At 41.1% G+C, this 19,741-nt stretch overlaps 2 protein-coding genes and 1 long non-coding RNA gene across 4 annotated transcripts in view; 2 read left to right on the plus strand and 1 right to left on the minus strand.

Annotated features, from left to right (window-relative positions):
• LOC138964602 (kinesin-like protein KIFC3) overlaps positions 1 to 17,005 on the plus strand; it is a 38,636-nt gene extending 21,631 nt beyond the window's left edge. Inside the window, exons 5-19 of the mRNA XM_070336606.1 lie at positions 799 to 918; positions 1,479 to 1,643; positions 2,339 to 2,469; positions 3,213 to 3,357; positions 4,030 to 4,188; positions 5,745 to 6,023; positions 6,850 to 6,961; positions 7,589 to 7,770; positions 8,604 to 8,708; positions 9,131 to 9,261; positions 10,641 to 10,758; positions 10,962 to 11,091; positions 12,017 to 12,214; positions 12,707 to 12,855; positions 14,054 to 17,005. Of these exons, the coding sequence (XP_070192707.1) occupies positions 799 to 918; positions 1,479 to 1,643; positions 2,339 to 2,469; positions 3,213 to 3,357; positions 4,030 to 4,188; positions 5,745 to 6,023; positions 6,850 to 6,961; positions 7,589 to 7,770; positions 8,604 to 8,708; positions 9,131 to 9,261; positions 10,641 to 10,758; positions 10,962 to 11,091; positions 12,017 to 12,214; positions 12,707 to 12,855; positions 14,054 to 14,218 (2,289 nt within the window). The 3' untranslated portion in view covers positions 14,219 to 17,005. The remainder of the gene's footprint in view (positions 1 to 798; positions 919 to 1,478; positions 1,644 to 2,338; positions 2,470 to 3,212; positions 3,358 to 4,029; positions 4,189 to 5,744; positions 6,024 to 6,849; positions 6,962 to 7,588; positions 7,771 to 8,603; positions 8,709 to 9,130; positions 9,262 to 10,640; positions 10,759 to 10,961; positions 11,092 to 12,016; positions 12,215 to 12,706; positions 12,856 to 14,053) is intronic.
• Positions 1 to 19,741, minus strand: part of LOC138964636 (uncharacterized) — a 546,641-nt gene that overhangs the window by 255,847 nt on the left and 271,053 nt on the right. The window lies entirely within an intron of this gene.
• Positions 1 to 19,741, plus strand: part of LOC138964802 (uncharacterized) — a 210,941-nt gene that overhangs the window by 103,464 nt on the left and 87,736 nt on the right. The window lies entirely within an intron of this gene.

Here is a 19,741-nt window from a genome sequence, read left to right on the forward strand (position 1 = left end):
GAAAGAGAATGTGACGTCACAGATTCAGGGTACAATGGCACGCTAAAAATATTTTTTTAAATCAGACATTAAAAGAGAGGGAGTCTTAGAATAGAGGTATATTTACAGACTTTATGATACTGTATAAATATCTGTGAAAAAACAGGGTCTTCTTCAAGAAGGAGGTTTCACTTTATGAAATGATTTTGCGATTGAATGTTGAAGGGGATATAGCTCAGTTGGTAGCGCGCTGGATTTGTATTCAGTTGGCCGCTGTCAGCGTGAGTTCGATCCCAGGTTCGGCGGAAATTTATTTCAGAGTCAACTTTGTGTGCAGACTCTCTTCGGTGTCCGAACTCCCCCCCCCCCGTGTACACTACATTGGGTGTGCACGTTAAAGATCCCACGATTGACAAAAGGGTCTTTCCTGGCAAAATTGCTTAGGCACAGTTAATAATTGTCTACCTATACCCGTGTGACTTGGAATAATAGGCCGTGAAAGGTAAATATGCGCCGAAATGGCTGCAATTACTGGCCGTATAAAATTTCATCTCACACGGCATCACTGCAGAGCGCCTAGAACTGTACCCACGGAATATGCGCGATATAAGCGTCATTGATTGATTGTTGAAGAAGAAGGAAACTAAGTTAATTGACTTTCATCATACCATCCTGAAGAAGGCAGATTGTCGCTGAACGTACCAAACCTGGTTACTGTTATGTCCTCTCTTTGTTTAAATCAAAACTAAGCTAGTCTTGGTACTGAAGACAACAAAACTCATTAGACTTAATTGATTCTACGTAACGGTGTGTCTACAGGCACAGCTTGATGTATGTGAAGCAGAACATTCACAGAAGATAGCAGCACTGCAACGATCTCTGGCAGAGAGAGAAAAGTTCTCCTCCCACCATGGGGGCACCAAGAAAAACATTGAACAGGTATGCAGTACGTTGTGAAAAGGCTGGAGTATAGAGTCCAGTATTGGCGTTTACCGGTAATTACCGGTATTTTACCGGTTGAAATGAGAAAAGACCGGAACAAAATTGGCTGCATGTGTGACCTACTGGTTGATTTTTAGAACTACCAGGTTTTTTCGCTGGTAAAACAACAAAACTAGTACTCTGAGTTGGACTCTAACTGGTTCTAATGACCAGCCTACCAGGTTTTTTCTGGACTGTTTGCATCAGAAAAGTTTGCGTACCGGTTTGAAAAATATTAGCGCCATCACTGGAGTCCCATACAGGTATGAAAAATCACACCAGTTTGATATGTGTTTTGTTGCTGTTGTGGGTGTTTTTTGAGTGTTTTGGGGGGGTCAGTGCAGGATTGGAGGACTGCATAAAAAAAAGATTAAAAAAAGAAGTACTTTCAATGTGTCTGTGTTCACACAATCCACTGGTTTGCCCACTCTGAATCAAATGCAAATACTTATACAGTTAAGATGCAAAGCACACAAAGCTGACCATGAATGTTTATTTTTTTCTGTGACATGTTACAGGGTATCCACGACACAAAAACAGGCAGCTGCAGCACAGACACGGAGAAACAGTTGGAGAAGGTTCAAGCCGAGAACGACCGTCTGGCAGCTGAGGTTTCCAGCCTTCACCGCTTCTACACACGCAAACCCAGCGCCAGCTACAGCTTTCAGGCCGAAGATTTCAGGGTGAGGGGAAGATAGATGGACGAGTAAGGTGTTAATAATTAAAAAAAATGAATAGATAGATAAAGCTAGGATAAGTGGTAAGAAATGCTCGGACTTCACCTCAACTGTAACGTCAGATACAGCTTTCATGTTGAATAGTTCAGGGTGAGAGGAAGATAGATTGATGGATAAGGTGTTAGGCTGCGAAGTATGACGTGCTTAGCCTTCACTTCTTCTTAGCACTCAGCCCCAATGTCGGCTACAGCTGCCAGGCTGAATAGTTCAGGGTAAGATGAAGATAGATTGATAGATAAGGTGTTAGGCTGAGAAGTATGAAGTCCTTTGCCTTCACTTCTTCTTACATGTGTCATTCAGCCCCAATGTCAGCTACAGGTTTCTGGCTGAATAGTTCAGGGTAAGATGAAGATAGATTGATTGATAAGGTGTTAGGCTGAGAAGTTTGAAGTGCTTAACCTTCACTTCTTCTTAACACTCAGCCCCGATGTCAGCAACAGTTTTCAGACTGAACAGCTTTGGGTAAGGGTGAGATAAACTCTATGACATGGTAGTGAAAGTTTGTGTTCGTTTGGACGATATGAAATGGACTTGCAACTACATGTACATGTATTTTGGGATGATAAAGTTTGCTGAGTATCAGCAAAGCAAATGTGGTGTCCAAGAGTTAGTTTTACAAAATGTTTTATTTTTTCGTGCAGAAACTGGAGGATGAGAGCGAGCAGCTGCACCACCAACTGCAGGAGGCGGAAGCTTGCATGCAGCAGAAAGAAGAGTACTGGGGGGAACAGGAGGCCCACCTCAGGGCGCAGCTGGCACAGGCACACAACAAGTCAGTTCAAAATTCATCCCTTTTTTGTGAATTTGCCTTTATTTGACTTCAGTTGTCAGTATATTCGCTGTCAATTTACTTTGGGTAGAAATTACGTTCATTTAACTTCATTTGACTTTCAGTTGAACTTTCCATCAAGGAATGGTTGGGTAATCTGCAAGTGGTTGCATGTCAGGAGTTCCCCAAATTTACTGAGTTTTTCTCTTTGAGAGAAACCATGGAAAGAAAGCTGTTTGTCCCAAACATATAACAGACCAGGGACTAAGAAAATACAACAAAGAAAAAAATAGAAGCCATCTTTCCCAATAACATCAATAAGGTGGAACAGACAAATGTGTCAGTTCATCAGTAGATTGTAGAGGATTAAGTCCTACAGTAGTACCTGCGATGCAAAGACACCCTTGAGACAAGCTCAACGTGTCCCAACCTTGCAGGCGGCCTGTCATGACAGGTATATTTTTGTAGAGATAATAGACAAAGGGACCCCAGGATGTGTCCTTTAAGGGAGGTGTCCTCTCATCGGAGGGGCCACACATAGCAGGTACCACTGTACTAAAACTGTGTCACAAGAAAGCATGTGCTGACCAAATGTTTACATCAACTTGATGATCAAACCCGTCAGCTCATGATTTACTCAATGCACCCATGTTTTTCATATCTGCCATCCTTGTCAAAGTTTAGTAATTAAACTTATAGTATTAACTCGTCTGGCAGTGTTTACACGATGTGTTAAATCCTTGCAGGATGAGCTCCCACAGCAACTGGCAGGAGAAGGAATCGACGCTGCGAGCTGAGATCACCGGCGCCCACACAGAGAAACGCCAGACAGCGCAACAACTCAGAGACCTCCAGGCCAAGTGGACAGCTCTGCAAGCCAAAGACCCAGATGTGAGTTGTTGCTTTGGATTTTGGGATTCTTTTGCTTACGTTTGGTGCATTCAAACTGTGATAGGTAATGATTCACTTAGCACTTGATTAGAAGTTCAAATTACAAAGAGGAGTAAGCTCTTAGAACAGAATACAGTAATTATAAGAGTTGCTTGAGAACAACCCCCTCACACCTTTAACAATAACCTTTTGTCCTCAAACTGAAGAGCCGTTTCTTGTTTACTGGTAGAATGTGGCTGGTTTGTGTCTTGGCAAATGTGTGAATTGTTGATCTTTTGGGGTTTTTTGTTGGCTAGTAGGCTTGTGAAGTGTAAGTGGCTTTTTTGTTTAAAGTTCTGTCAAATAACATGTGTAAAGCTATAAACCCTTCTGAAGGACTTTTGGATCACTTGGAAAAATTACAATAATTATATATAGCGTAACAAGTGTTAGTTATAAGTTATGTAGCAGTCAGCGCAACAACATCTAATTCACATTTTCAGCATTTACCCTGAACTCTGAAACAGTATAGCATTTATCACACTCGGTTTCAGAGTGAACATTTAAAGCATATACAGCGCACCCAAATTCTTTTAAACAATGCAACAAGTAGCACAACAGTTTTAGATTTAACATCTGTGACATGTCCATATCGCATTTCGTAAATGTGATGCTCTGATGGTTTAATTACAGGTGATAACGAAGATCATACAGGTGGAGGTAGAGTCGGAGGGTCTGAAGGAGCAGGTGGGAGAGCTGACAGACAAGGTGTTGGACTGGGAGCGACACTGTGCCGATAGGGACAAAATGGTGGCAGACATGCAGAAACAGATAGAGTTTCTCAACGACAAGGTATGGAGTTAGATCCACTCATTATTGATTAAAGAAAGTGAGAGACCTAAAGCTGCCCTTAATTGAGCCTGAAGTTGACTCAGGCATGGGAATGGTCCGCGGATCCGCTAATTTCAGCGGTTTTCGTGAGGAGTTTCAGCGGGGGGGACAAAAATTCAGCGGGGGAAAAAAAATTCACTCAAAAATCGTATAATATCAGGTTTTTATTCTTATTATTGTCTTCAAATGGCACAAGCCACTATCCGGAACTGACGGTTGACTATAGCTTTTGTAGTCTTGGCTGTCCCACGTGATATGAAACAGACGTTCGCGCAACATCCGCTGCATGTGGTTTACTTGTCCGAGACAAAGACGCGTCTCTTGTGTTCAATTTGAAAGAAAACTTCATGTCTTCGGTATTGAATATTGTTCGACGCGGCCAGGATTATGACGAAAAAGGTGTGGTTAACCTGGTTAAAGTTGGTGACAAGCAAGAGCGGATCGGTGAACACATACGAGAAGTCGACACGCCCGGTCAAGCAAGATGCACCCTTTGTGACAGAGAAATTGTGTAGAGCAATCGTGGTTTCATTGTCCTCAGCGAGCATCTACTAACGAAAAGACACAAGGATAAAGGCTTAGCCGTGAAGACATAACTTTTATCATTCAGTCACTTTTTTGTCTGTTTAAGTGTTTTTTTGTTTTTTTTATCATTGTATTATTCATTCCCTTTGATTCAATACCTGGAATAAGAGAAAGTTAAAGATGAGCTGGATTCTATCACATGTTTCCTCGTGGGTTTGACAAGTATGATTGAGAGTGAGAGCAGTCAGTGAATGTTTGCAAGAAAGTCATAAAGTATGCGCAATCCTTTGTTCAGAATTTTTAAAACTTAAAGTTGCAGCTAAAACACCTGCATATATTTATGTGAAATTAAATGCTAAACTTTGTCCCAAATACCCCTCAGATTGCGTAGATTTTGATCTTTAAACATTTTTTTTCAGGGGGAGGACCCCCGAACCCCCCTGTTTTTGGGTCCCTCTCCTGTTTTCAGCTGACTTTTTATTCAGCCATTCCCATGCCCGTGACTTTGTGAAGACTTCGCAAAGTCTTTTTACCAACAATTCAGTGCCAAAGTTTAGTGAGGTAGACTTCGTGAAGTCGACTGTCAGATTAATTTTGGGCTGTAGGAAGACTCACAACTGCATGTATGAAAGTGGAATAAAACAGTAGTAATACCATGTGCAAACATACAGATGTACTCCTTACAGTCAGTTGGTTTTGTTTACATAGAAATCATTTCAGGTCATCTTCTCTGCAATGAAACTGGAATTTGAGCATTTTTTTAGTCACACATTCTGAAAGAGAAACAAACTAGAAAAGAGAGAGAGAAGGAAAAAAAAAAGAAATTAAAGTGAAGAGGCTTACTGTGATTCAAAGTTTAGTCATTTGGTTAACGCACCTTGAAAGGTTGTTAGATGCAGGAAAAAAGCATAAATCCAGCACAGCAAGAGCAAGTTATCTTTAGCCAAAAGATGCAACCCTAATATAATCTAAGTTCTCTTTCGCTGTGACAGCTGGAGAAGGGAGCGGAGGAGAGGAAGCTGCTCCAAGAATGTCTGACAGAGGAGGCGGAAAAAGAACGGAACAGCAAGGAACTGGCTGTGGCAGATGTCAGGCGCGAGATGGAGAAGAAAATGTACGACCTTCAGGTGACCAATCAGCAGATGAAACTGAAGCTGGCCTACCTGGCTTCCAGCTTTGATGGCGTGAAGCAGGCCTACATCTTGCTGTCCCGACAGGCGCGGCAGTTCCCGCAGATGGTGGCCATCACCTTGAGAGAGACGCAGGAAAAGGTAAATCAACACAATGCTAGTGTGACAGGGAGACTACTGCGTCACCCTTCACAGCAGACTCTGCAGTTGTCGGCTGTGGAAGAGCGCGAGCTATTTATAGCTTGACGTTTCTTCCACGTCACTCACACCTGTGAATTGTAGAGTCCTGTTTGTGATAGGGTCTGGCTGCTGCTGTCTCCTTGCATGTTCATGGGAACCTTGGCATACCCAAAATAGTTTTTATAGGGCTAAGAAATTAGCTCTAAAATTCTCGATCCTGTTTGACTGGGCTTTGCCTCCAAAGGTGATTGTTGTGTTCTGACACTCGGTTGCACTAGCTTTGCTGAAGAATGCACGTCTCCTCTAATCTGGCAGAATTATTTTAAGAGCTGAGATTACCGGCAACAAACACAGAGACGCCAGACAGCACAACAACTCAGAGACCTACAGGCCTGCAGAGAGTCAATAATTGTAGCAATGCAGTTTTCATTCTGTATTTTTTTGTCATTCTTTCTTGCCTTTATCTGACCTAGAAGAATGCATTGCCGACTTTTCTTTGTGTGTGTGACAGTGATATATCCTAGCTAAAACAAAACTGTCTCTCATCGCCCCAAGAGCTATACAGTTCAGGTTAGAGGTTGTAATTGTGTAACACACACCAGGAATACCTTAAAATAAACGTTTGAGCGCTGAGTTACTCAAATTGAAAACAGCTGTGTTTTGAGTGGGAATTGTCCCTTGAACTGTTAAAGGTCCAATTCGTCAGAAAACTTTCGAAAATGGCGCCTTAGGTGTACTAGTATGCTCATGCGGGAGTGATGGACCTTTGCTTGATGGTGCCTTACAGATGCTGAGTGCTGTCAAGGACGTGGGTGAGGAGAACAAGAGCTTGGTGCGCAAGTACCACAAGGAGATGAAGCTACGGAAAAAGTACCACAACGAGCTGGTGGAGCTCAAAGGTATGGACGGTTGTTAGTTATTGTGTGTGTTTAATGCTGGAACAGGGTCTGTGAATGTGCTATGCAGTATACAAAAGTAAGAAATGTACTACAGTGGAACCCCCTTTTAAGACCTCTAAAAATCCTAGACAATCAGGTCTTAGAAAGGAGAGAGTCTTAAAATGGGGGTCATTTAACAGAGGTTATCAACAAGAAGACTGAGAAAACAGGGTCTTAAAAAGGAGCAAGTCTTAAATTGAGGGGTCTTAAAGGGGGGTTCCACTGTATCTGCATGTTTATGAATCCAAATACAGTAACAAGAATACTTATCACTCTTGGCTGAGAAGTATCTGCATGATTTCAGTGCTTTTTTCTGTTACTGTTCCTCATAATCACCCTTTGCTTTTTGACCTGTGAATTTCTTACTCTGATCTCAGCATTTTAACATTGTAAGGATGACATTTTTTTTATTTACTGAAATTTAGCAGTACGATTCTTGGACCTGTCCTTGCGATGAGGCATGTGTCATTTTGACCTGTGTCACACTTTGATTCTGAGATCAGTGAAAGGCTGAAAATTAATTCTGGATGAGCTGAAATTTAATACAATGATTCTTGACCTTTCACATACATGAAATGTCTTTTGCAGGTAACATTCGTGTTTTCTGCCGTGTGCGACCGCCAATCAAAGAAGACGGTACAGGATCTCAGGCGGACATGGTGGTGACCTATGACCCCGATGACGATGGTCTGGTCTACATCAGCAACAAGGGGCGCATCCAGACCTTCGACTTTGACCGTGTCTTTTCTCCCATCAGCACGCAATGCCAGGTAGCTGAGAGAGATTGGCAGGGGGATTTGTTTGTTTGTTTGTTTGTTTGTTTGTTTGCTTAACGCCCAGCCGACCACGAAGGGCCATATCAGGGCGGTGCTGCTTTGACATATAACGTGCGCCACACACAAGACAGAAGTCGCAGCACAGGCTTCATGTCTCACCCAGTCACATTATTCTGACACCGGACCAACCAGTCCTAGCACTAACCCCATAATGCCAGACGCCAGGCGGAGCAGCCACTAGATTGCCAATTTTAAAGTCTTAGGTATGACCCGGCCGGGGTTCGAACCCACGACCTCCCGATCACGGGGCGGACGCCTTACCACTAGGCCAACCGTGCCGGTGGCAGGGGGATGAATTTTTGTATCAGAGATGTTGGCATGGGTAACCCTAAACCTAACCCTTATTTGCTGTATCAAATGGATCTCCTATTTTGTTTAGTGTTTTTTTAGTTTAATACATGTACTTTAAAAATTAAAAATAAACTTGTATAAACTTTGTATCACATAGGAAGCCATGAAGTATTCTCTATGTATACAACTTATGTGATAAGATAGGAGCAGGCATCAGAATACTATGAATATAATGGATAGAAACATACAAAATTGAAATACCATTATACCAGACTGCAACTATTCAACCCCCACCCCTTGTTCCTATATACCCCAAGTCATACCTTTTAAAACAACTCAGAGCTTTCATAGCCAGATTTCTTTGAGGAAAGTCAAGTACACATGCTGAGATCTGAGAAAGAAAAAACATAGATTGTCAGGGAGGAAAAGACTGTCCGCATAGGTTCCATTTTGAGTGTTCTACATGTTTTCTGCAGGTGTTTGATGAGGTGTCGGCCCTTGTAACAAGCTGTATTGATGGTTTCAACGTCTGCATCTTTGCTTACGGTCAAACTGGATCTGGCAAAACCTACACAATGGAGGTATGTGTATAGGTAGTGATTTGTCTTGTTGTTTGCAGCATTGCCCCCTCTCAGTTTCTTGTGTATAGGTTCGTCTGTGTCAAAGTAAATGAATGTGCAGCAGATTTGATTGTTTTTCGGACAGTTATTTAGTTAGTTGGTTGCTTTTATTTCACTCTGACCAAAGAACCTCATGTTTTGCCTTGCAGTAGTTAGGTACATGAACCATGTGCAAACTTTGTCTTTGTGACAAGAAACGTTTTCTTCTTTTATAATTGAGTTGCCTTGTTTTGTCACTTGATGTACTTGTACACATTTTTCTGCTTTACATTTTATCCTTCATTCCAACGTTAGAAAGAATCAATTTTGGTTGAAATTCATGCCAACATGACCAGCAATTTCTGTGATAATATGGTAATAAATTGGTAATTTTATTTGTGCAGGGTCCATCAGGCGACCAGGGAATCAACCAGCGAGCGCTAGCCGAGTTGTTCCAGGAGACGGCAGACAGGGGAGATGACTGGCACTACACCATTGACGTCAGTGTGCTGGAGATCTACAATGAAACCATCAGGTTAGCTTTTCTTTCTTTGAATTTGAGTTGTACACACAAATGGTACAGAGCATATTGAACAAGGTACTTATAGTATCAGTATTGTTTTACACTCTTGAAATATAGAAGACCTTTTCAGCTTTTTTAGTAGACTTGACGCTGCTTTTTCACACTTTAACAAGTTGGATTATAAGCCCTCCGGCACCATCTAATCCCCCGTCCCCTTTTTTTTTATTGATAAAAAGAAACCTGGTGGGTCTTTTGATGTTAAAGGCACAGTAAGCCTCCCGTAAACCATCACAGATACTGTCAGGCTTTTACACACAGTACAAACACCCTTCCATTTGAACGCTCACCAAATGGGAACATCCTAGGTGCATCCTACGTAAAGAGCGAGCAATTTTCAAAGAATTTATGTTTGCGTGGTTTATCTTACCCCTGAGCCATCGTGAACCCGTGTGATCCAGTTTCCCTTTTTCACAATGCAGTCGTCAGTTTGTAATTTGAATGCGGCTCGCTGTGAGCTTATCTGCAATAGCACGTTATTATGTACCTCTGACTTTTCACGAAACAAACTAATGTAGTTCATAAGAACTCGAGCGATGGCTTTTGACTGCCTATAAACCGTCGTCTGCTATGAAAACCACGACCTTGCGTGACCCTGCTTCCGGGCTTTTCTTTTTTTAAACTTTCAAAACTTCGAATTGTACTGATCTTGTCTTGATGAAAAAATAATTCTTTTATGATTTAAGAATGTTTGTGTAACAAGCTGTCAATTTATTATTTATATTTTAAAAGTTAGGTCTAGCGCCAAAACGCACAGTTGAAGGGAAGTAACTCATTTTTGACCTGAGTTCAGGATGGGTCCGATTGAGATGGTCTCAATCCGAAAAATTAATTCTTTGAAAAATTAATTCTTTGAAAATTGCTCGCTCTTTACGTGGAAGGGTGTTTGTACTGTGTGTAAAAGCCTGACAGTATCTGTGATGGTTTTACGGGAGGCTTACTGTGCCTTTAAAGTGCCCTTGCCAGGATCAGATAGCACACATTTACATTGTTGATCACCGCCCTGATATGGCCCTTCGTGGTCGGCTGGGCGTTAAGCAAACAAACAAACAAACAAACATTGTTGATCGATTGATTGGTGAATGTAAATATTTTGTAACAACATGCCTCATGTGCATAGCATTCAATGTTAACAGGATTAAAATAAGAGTAGAGGATAGAATCTCTTGAAATTAGAAATTGTTACTAACACCCAGTGTAGAGGTGTGTGTATGGGTAGAATCTTGGGAGGGGAGCAAACTTGATGTGGTCTTTCCAATATGAGGGTATGTTTCAAATGGTTATGTCCCTTGTGTTATCATTTCGTTAAAATCTAACTTTATTTTGTCTGACAGAGACCTGCTGAGTGCCGACAACGGCAACAAGCTGGATGTGAAGATGAAGGGGGAGGGTGGCTTCCATGTACCTGGGCTGGTCACTGTCACCGTGTCATCTCAGCGAGACGTCAACCAGGTAACATTCTTGAAACAGTGTGTGAGATCGAGAGTAAAACGTTGTAAGCACCTATTTAGTTTACAAGCACACATTAATGTCAAAGAAGAAGAAGGCTTGTGATATTATTCCACAGAAAACATTTAGATCTACACTGCCACTGAGAAAAATAGCTATCATTCCAGCATTGTATTTTTTTAATCAAACTTCAAATTATTTTTCAGGTGTTTGCTGAGGGCAAGAAGAACCGCGCGACTGCCACGACCAACATGAATGAGCATTCCTCTCGCTCTCACTGCCTGCTGTGTGTCACTGTCACTGGCGTCAACCGTACCACCAGCACCCGATCTTTCGGTTAGCACTGGTCAAGTTATGCCGATCTGCTCACTACCTGCAAATCTCTCATTGTTATGAATAACCTTTTATGTTGTTAACTGTGTGATTTTGAACATGCATGTATATATAGCCCACTCCCAACCAAGCAAGATCCTTTGAAAATTGTGTGTGTGTGGCACAATTAAACGCCCGCTTGCAAAGGATGGTGGGAGAGAGGTAGGTAAGAGTCACGGGATGCTAAGAACTTTTCTGTCATCTACTACTAGAAAGAATATGGTCAGCTATCTGTATTGCTCATAAAACTGAAGATATTTTAGCCTGCACCTTCTTTGTTTTTCCTGTTTTAAAGGATAAAGCTGGCTGTTGTCCTTTTCAACCTGTCTGTTTTAAAGGATAAAGCTGGCTGTTGTCCTTTTCAACCTGTCTGTTTTAAAGGATAAAGCTGGCTGTTGTCCTTTTCAACCTGTCTGTTTTAAAGGATAAAGCTGGCTGTTGTCCTTTTCAACCTGTCTGTTTTAAAGGATAAAGCTGGCTGTTGTCCTTTTCAACCTGTCTGTTTTAAAGGATAAAGCTGGCTGTTGTCCTTTTCAACCTGTCTGTAACAACCACCCAAAGGACCGACCAACGGTGGTCGTTAAAGACAGTTGATGGCTATGGATATATGAATTATAAATAAAGAACTCGTCAGGGATCCTTTGATGTGGTCATGAGGTGGTCTCCACGGCAAGTTTGACCGTACAGTGGAACCCCTCTTTAAGACCTACACACATTTAATAATATAAGGTCTGAAAAAAGGAGGCAGTCTTAAAATGGGGATAAACTTACACAGCTGGTTATCAAGAGAAGGTCTAATGTAAGATCTTAAAAGGGTTAGTCTTAAATTGGGGGGTCTTAAAAGAAGGTTCCACTGTATAACTGTTCATCTCTGCTTTTCATGTGATAGGTCGCCTGAACCTGGTGGACCTGGCGGGGTCGGAGCGCGTCAGCAAGTCGGGGGCGGACGGCACTCGCCTCAAAGAGGCCCAGAACATCAACAAATCGCTGTCCTGTCTCGGGGACGTCATCCATGCCTTGAGGGTCAAGCAGAACCACATCCCTTTTCGCAACTCCAAGTTGACCTACCTTCTGCAGGACTCTCTAGGTCAGTGGAAATGTTAACAGAGTTGCTTAGAGATCTGATAAACAAAGGGAGGTAATCCATTTAGAGCGCTTACTTCCCTTTGTTTATTAGATCTCTAAACAGCGCTCTGGCCCATTTGTTTAAGATTCTCAGAGTTGCTGAGGTTCTTTAGCTGTTGATGCTTTTCCCTGGCTTAAAGTTACATGTTCAAGTTGTTAGTATTTTTGCATTTGAAATTGATATTTGTGTGCAATTCTGTCTGTTGGTGTGTGCCTGCTTTGTTCATCTTCTCTTTCTGCTTGCCTGTCTGGCTGTCTCTTTGTCTACCTGTGTCCAAGGGGGTTGTTATTTTGTTTGGTAGGGGGTTGTGTGCGCTCAGGCGTGTGTGTGTTTGTGTATGCATGCATACTTGTGTGTGTTACTCAACTATGCATGGGTTTTTTTCGAATAAACTAATGTCTTCTGAATATCTTGTACCTGTCACATCACGGGATGTTTGTTTCACTTGACCAGGAGGCGACAGCAAGACGCTGATGATCGTGCAGGTGGCCCCGGTGGAGAAGAACGTTTCGGAGACCGTGTGCAGTCTCACCTTCGGCCAAAGAGTGCGTTCTGTGGAGCTGGGTGCAGCTTCTCGCAAGATTGAAACTGGAGATTTTGAGGTTTGTATAATCACTCTTATTTACAGAAACATGGCTACTGTCAATGGCTTAGTCTAGTTGCAAGAGTTTCACATCAGAATGAGAGGGTTAAGACCTGGGTTGAACCTAAAAATGAAATATATGGTTTAAAACATGTGTGGGGAATGCTTTTTGACTCACATGCGAAGCAAAAGTGAGTCTATGTACTCACCCGAGTCGTCCGTCCGTCCGGAAAACTTTAACGTTGGATATTTCTTGGACACTATTAAGTATATCAACACCTGATGTGGCCTGATGGTGTATGGTTACAAGATCTCAAAAAACATGTGCGGCAACTTGACCTCACTTCAAGTTCAAGGTCACAGGGGCCGTAATTGTTGTCTTAAAAACGACAATTTTTCACATTTTCGCATTTTTTTCTGAAGTTATCGAGAATGGTAACCTTAGCTATGTATGCTATACAGGGCAATGTAAGCCCTATCTTTGGACACCAGTTTGGTTGACCTTGCTTCAAGGTCAAGGTCGCAAGGGTCCTTTAAAGTTGGATTGTCCATATTTTGAAGTGACCTTGACCCTGAACTATGGAAGATAACTGTTTCAAACTTAAAAATTATGTGGGGCACATGTTATGCTTTCATCATGAGACACATTTGGTCACATATGATCAAGGTCAAGGTCACTTTGACCCTTATGAAATGTGACCAAAATAAGGTAGTGAACCACTAAAAGTGACTATATCTCATGGTAGAAAGAGCCAATAAGCACCATTGTACTTCCTATGTCTTGAATTAACAGCTTTGTGTTGCATGACCTTGGATGACCTTGACCTTGGGTCAAGGTCACATGTATTTTGGTAGGAAAAATGTGTAAAGCAGTTCTTAGTGTATGATGTCATTGCTAGGTTTAGTTATTTGACCTTGACCCTGAAGGTCAAGGTCATGTAAAGGTCAAGGTCAAGCATGTGAGTCGTATGGGCTTTGCCCTTCTTGTTTTCACATTCTAGTGAAGTGCCTCTATTGAATTTACAAGTACATGTATTACATCTGTTCAACATGGAAACGTGTTCAGTTTCATAATGAAATAAGTGTATTTCTCTGTATTTGCATGCATAGGATTTTAATGTTATGTCTAAATGTAACAGTTTATGTACACGTTAATGGCTACATCTATTTTCACATTATATTAAAATAATTTCACTTCAGAATCCATCTTTGTGCAGAAAATCCCCACGTCACCAAAGGGTACGACGGACAGCCCTGCCCTGAAGAAGCTGGGCCCCTCCTCCCCCTCCACCAAGTCCCCCGCCCTCCAGTCCCAGTCACGCTTCACGCCCGGCAAATCGTCGCCAGCCAACCGTGTCACACGACAAACATCACGCAAGTAAAGCCACCGCTTGCATTGTGAGATGAACACCAGAGATCCTCTGGCCTGTGTCAAGAGAGAAATGCCATGGAAGTCAAAACACTCCTTGCGTTGTGATATGGATGTGCCTGCAATTTCAGTCTGAAACACTTTTCTGCCCAAACAAATACATGTACATATACCATTGATGTTTGAGGATCAGAGAGGCAAAACCTCAGCTTGCATTGTGAGGTGAACCCCAGTGATGTTTTGCCCCTTTTATTTTATTTTTTAAATTTGTTATGCTTTTTCATGACAAGTGGTCTCTCTGAGGTGACCACTTCACTTAGATAGAAATGACCAACTGACGTTGACAAGATCATTTCTCTGACTGACATTAGCTCTTGACCACATGGCGTTGTCAAAGATTGTTTTTCTGACTGACTATAGTTCTACACTGGTTGTTTATTGAAATGACCAAAGACAGATGACCCATTGACATTGACGGTTTCAATGAATGACCATACCCTCTTGTTTTGGGCTAACATATATGTGTATAATAGGCAGACGCAGTAGTAAATTTGTTACAAGTGAAAGTCAGGAGTATGGACACTGGGTTGAAGTAGAGCAAAAAACAAAACGGGGTCCTGATTTGGCCTATATGGTCCGCTGGACCCAAAAAACAACAGATATCATATCGAATCAAAAAACAAAACAAAAAATAGAGCAGTTTGTGCATTGAGGGCATGTAGTTTAAAAGAGAAAACTTGGTTGTAATTATTGTGCTGAATATTCATTGATGGTTGAATATTTGGCATGCTTGACAAATTTATATTCTTTTGTATTATTTTCATTTTTCTAGTTATGCATTATTGTTGTTTTTGTCTTCAATATATCTAAACAGATGCATGCGCTTTGTCTTAATTCAACAGCTTTATTGGTTATTCCTGGTTCATTCTCTTATTTCTGTATTAAGTTATTCAACTGTTAAAATGTCACTCTCAATTCAAGCTGTCTCCATCCAAGAACAAGTTCAAGACGTGAATGAAAGAGTGTTTGTCATTCGAACAAAGAAAGAACTGCAGACTTCATACCAGTGGTTGTAATGCCATTTTTGCATGGATCCTGATTTTGTCCCTTGAAACCAACCCCCATTCTTAATTTGAAAGAGCATTTTTCTTTTCTTTCACCAGATCCTGCAATGTTTTACTGGTTAACTATAGGTGTGGTCTCAGTTCTTTTGATCGTGGTCAGTTTTGGTTATGCTGGAAACTAATACTATTAGTAAAACTGCTTCTACTGCCGTGTTGTTTGACAGCAGATAAATGATTTAAACATTTTTCTTTTTTTTTTCTTCTTGATATTCTCAATTTTTCTGATGGTGCTCTTTGCTGTAATTTACAGGGTAAATTGTTGTGTGATATTGGTCATTTAAGAAATGTATGGTCGCTTTGCATAGTACTATTCAGATAATCTTGGATAATCAAAACCTCTTACCTACACTTGTAAATAATATATATATGCACATTGTTTTGCTTTGTTTTTCTTCATAATATAAATACGAAAACATGTTTTACTTTTTTTTCAGTGAAGAGGACATGTAATATCATTGGATTGATAATAAAGATTCACTTGGAATAGTTTGAATTTTACTTTTAGGGGTAGTGTGTCAGAATTCCTACTAAATGTGAGAAAATAAGACAATGTGTGCCATTTAAGAAAATCTAACTTTGCATGGGTAAATTTGCTAGTGTTAGAACAAAAATATTGCAGTCTTTCTTTAGTGACAAAAAGTTATAATAAAGGAGACTTGTGCATTCCGAACATTTGTAATTAAGTTTTCATCATTGGTACCCTTGCACTAATGATAATCTATTGCATTACATGCTTATTGCACACTTATCTTACCTTGCAACAAGGAACTGTATTGGATATTCACACACTTTTGTTGATTTTGGAACACGTCTGTTTCTTAAATAAGCAAGGAAACATGTCATGAGAAAAGTATATGACTTTTACTTCCACTATTTAAGTTATGGTTACATTTTGATATGTGATTCCAGTGGACAAGAAAGACATTTGTGTTCATATTTTTCCTGTGAAAGGAAGTAAAATATATGTCATCTGTCTTCTATTCTTTTTTTTATTTCATGTATCATTGTAAGTTTAGTGCACATTGCATACAAGAAACTCATAAGTTTAAACTGACCTGTAAAACAGTGTATTTGAAATGCATGGCATTTCTGTTTTGGTCAGTGTCATGTAATATATATACAATGTAACTGTTAGTTATCCGATCAAGCTTTACTTTGTACTCAGGTATGCCTAGGTGTAGTTTATATGCTGACTTTGCTAAGGTCCAACAAGAAAAAGAAAAACAAAGGACCACACTTATTTTCCATTCCTGTCTCCTTTTCAAAGTCAGAAAATTCTTAATGACTGCATTTTTTTCTTTTACAAATGTTCAACATATCAGTTATTAAAGATGCTCTTTTTAACAAAAGGAAGTTCAGTAGAAAACATTGGGATGCTTGAAGTGCACACACACACACACACACACACACACACACACACACACACACACACACACACACACACACACACACACACACACACACACACACACACACACACACACACACACACACACACACACACACACACACACATATATATATATATAGAAACACCTGTGCATTTAATATTCAAAGGCTAGAATTCTACCTGAAGTGATGCAACGCATTTATTGTAAAATGTACTTGCTATGGAGGAAGGTGCTGTCTGTTACTCTTTGATATTAAATACTTAATAATGAATAGTAGATACTTCATGCCTTTCGTGTTCCTCATTCTTCTGTGTGTGTGCGTGTGTGTGTGTGTGGGTGTGTGCGTGTGTGTGTGTGTGTGTGTGCGTGTGTGGGTGTGTGTGTGTGTGTGTGTGCGTGTGTGTGTGCGTGTGTGTGTGTGTGTGTGTGTGTGTGTGTGTGTTCGTGTGTGTGGGTGACAGAGGGAGAGCGTTTCCATGTCTGTGTCTGTTCTTTATAACTTACTTTCCCTTTTTTCAATTGTTTCAATTAATAAAACATGGTTGAAAAGTGCCCTTTTTTCGACTGGCTTAATAAAAAAAGCATAACATGTTGAGAAAATTCCGAAGATGCCATCCCTAGACGAGCGCCATGCACGAGTGCATTCTGAGAGTTTGAAATACAGTGGAACTCCCCGTTTCAGACCTTCACAAATCTCGAGAACATCAGTTTATGAAAAGGAAGGAGTCATACATGGAGTAACATTGACAGAGCTGATGAACACAACATTTGAAGAAGAAAAAACCTAAGTCAGAAAAACGGGGAAGTCATAAAAAGGGTGTTTCGGGTGATAGAAACGGTCTAGTTATAACCACAGGGGCTTGTATCAAAGTGTGTGGTCAGGACAGTTTAATCGAAGTATATCGTACCCCGTAACTATTTACCATAGACCTATATATTAGATCCCTGTATCTACTTAGTCTGGAAATTCGTGGCAAAATACTTGAGATCGTTGAACAGTTCACGAAAATTGTCACAAACGTCCTTTTTTTCAAATTCTCTATTGAATAAGAGTAATATCCTTTTTGAGTATGCAACAGCTGGTGTAGTAGTACATGTAGTAAATACTGTAATAAAGATTCTTTGTTACTGCTACTACTACTACTACTACTACTACTACTACTACTACTACTACTACTACTACAGTAAATGGTTATGGAGTTATGATACTTCGATTGACCTGTTTCTGCCTCGCACTTTTATACACGCCTCTGTGGTTCACCTGTCTGTCAAAAGTCAGAACACGGCTGTCACAGATGACGCAGCTACAGCACGTGCAGACAGCTCCGCGTTCAAGCGTGTGTCATCTGGCTTTTTGGCTGACCCACTTTTCGAGTCATATGTAAGGATTCCGAATGAGCAATTGACTTATCTGTTGGATGTCATATATTATGTGGAAGTGGACGATAAATTAGACGATGTTCGGAAATAACTCTGTCAGAATTTTAAACGGTCTGGTAGAGTAAGAGTCTATTTTTAAGGGATCAAGCTTTTCAAAACGAGGCGAAGCAAGTTATAGTCCCACGCTGCTGATCGGCTTTAACCCCGGCTGCGATCTGATGTGCATGTTATGCAGCGTGCGCTCAATATGATACCCCATTCTTTCGAAAATCAGCGTTCACGAGTTCATCAGAGTTCACGATTTGTTGCGGCAATGATCGCTGGCCCGCAGTGATCGCCGGCCTAAAACGTGTTTTGATCGATGTCACGTGGGTTTGGTTTGAGGTCACGTGAGATTAGGAAAACACCGTGACGTGCTTAGTGAACACTTTCAGTGATCACCAAGCAATCAGCGGCGAAGCCGTGGCTCCGATGTGCATATTTTCGAAAGAAAAGAGTATCTTATTGAGCGCACGCTGCATAACATACACATCAGAGATGTAGTTGTTCGTCCCGAGCGCGGGTTAAAGCTGATCGGCAGCATATCAATACTCGGCTCACCTCGTTTTGAAAAGCTTGTCCCCGTAAAAGGGGCTCTTACTCTACCACACCGCAAACAATTCCTGACAGAGCTGTTTTTCAAAAACGTCTATTGAGATTAAACATCCTCAAAGGGAGCAGTGGCCACAACAGGACATGTTTCTGATGATACCCCGAGGATACCGTCTGATATTTTGACTTCAACATCCCTACTGCGATTGTCTTATTCGGCTCGCCGACGTTACGCTTTTCTCGTCAAAGTATCGAGACTGATACAATGATGATGATCATGATGATGATCAGTGATGATCATGATGATCAGTGATGATGATGATGATGATGATGATGATGATGATGATGACCGTTAATGAAATGCCGTGACAGTGCTTCATCACCTGATTATAATATACGGAAAGCACGTGACTCCCACTTGGCAGCTTTGCGGGTTATTGACAGTGGCGACATGTGTGCACTTTGTGTGCTGAACACGCTATGGTTATGCTCTCGTACAAGTGTTTGGTTTGCGGAAGGGCACCTTTAAAATGTAGAGCGAAGTGATTCGAGCGTACTTCCTATCATACGGGTAGTGCCAATGAGGAACCGAGGCTGGTGAAATTGGTGAGTTGTGTCGAGACACTCAGATGGTATTGATTGAATTTAAGTAATATTCATGCTTATCGAACATATTCAAGTGAACAGTACACGGGGGGGGGGGGGGGGGGGGGGGGGAGGAGTTCCGCTTACATTGTGATTGTGATCGAGCTTTAAGTTAATTTTCTGTGAGGGAATCATTAAGTATTGTTATTGTTGTGCTGCATGTGGCAACATTTAAAACTGAAAATCAACACGGAAAATTATACCTTTAGAGCCGATCATTCGGTCAGCTGCTACTCCAAGAGTAGGCTACATATCGTCAGTGGCCTTCGAAGACCTCGTATCTTCAAAATCATAGTTCTGAGATAATGAGTGTTTTAAAAATCAAATTCCTCTTCACCAGATCAAAACGTGTAGATACGAGGTTTTCACTTTTTTGTTTTGAACTTTTTTGTTTTGAATTTAAGG

The sequence above is a fragment of the Littorina saxatilis genome, linkage group LG1 (genome assembly GCF_037325665.1).
Source record: "Littorina saxatilis isolate snail1 linkage group LG1, US_GU_Lsax_2.0, whole genome shotgun sequence".
Classification (NCBI taxonomy): Eukaryota; Metazoa; Mollusca; class Gastropoda; order Littorinimorpha; family Littorinidae; genus Littorina; species Littorina saxatilis.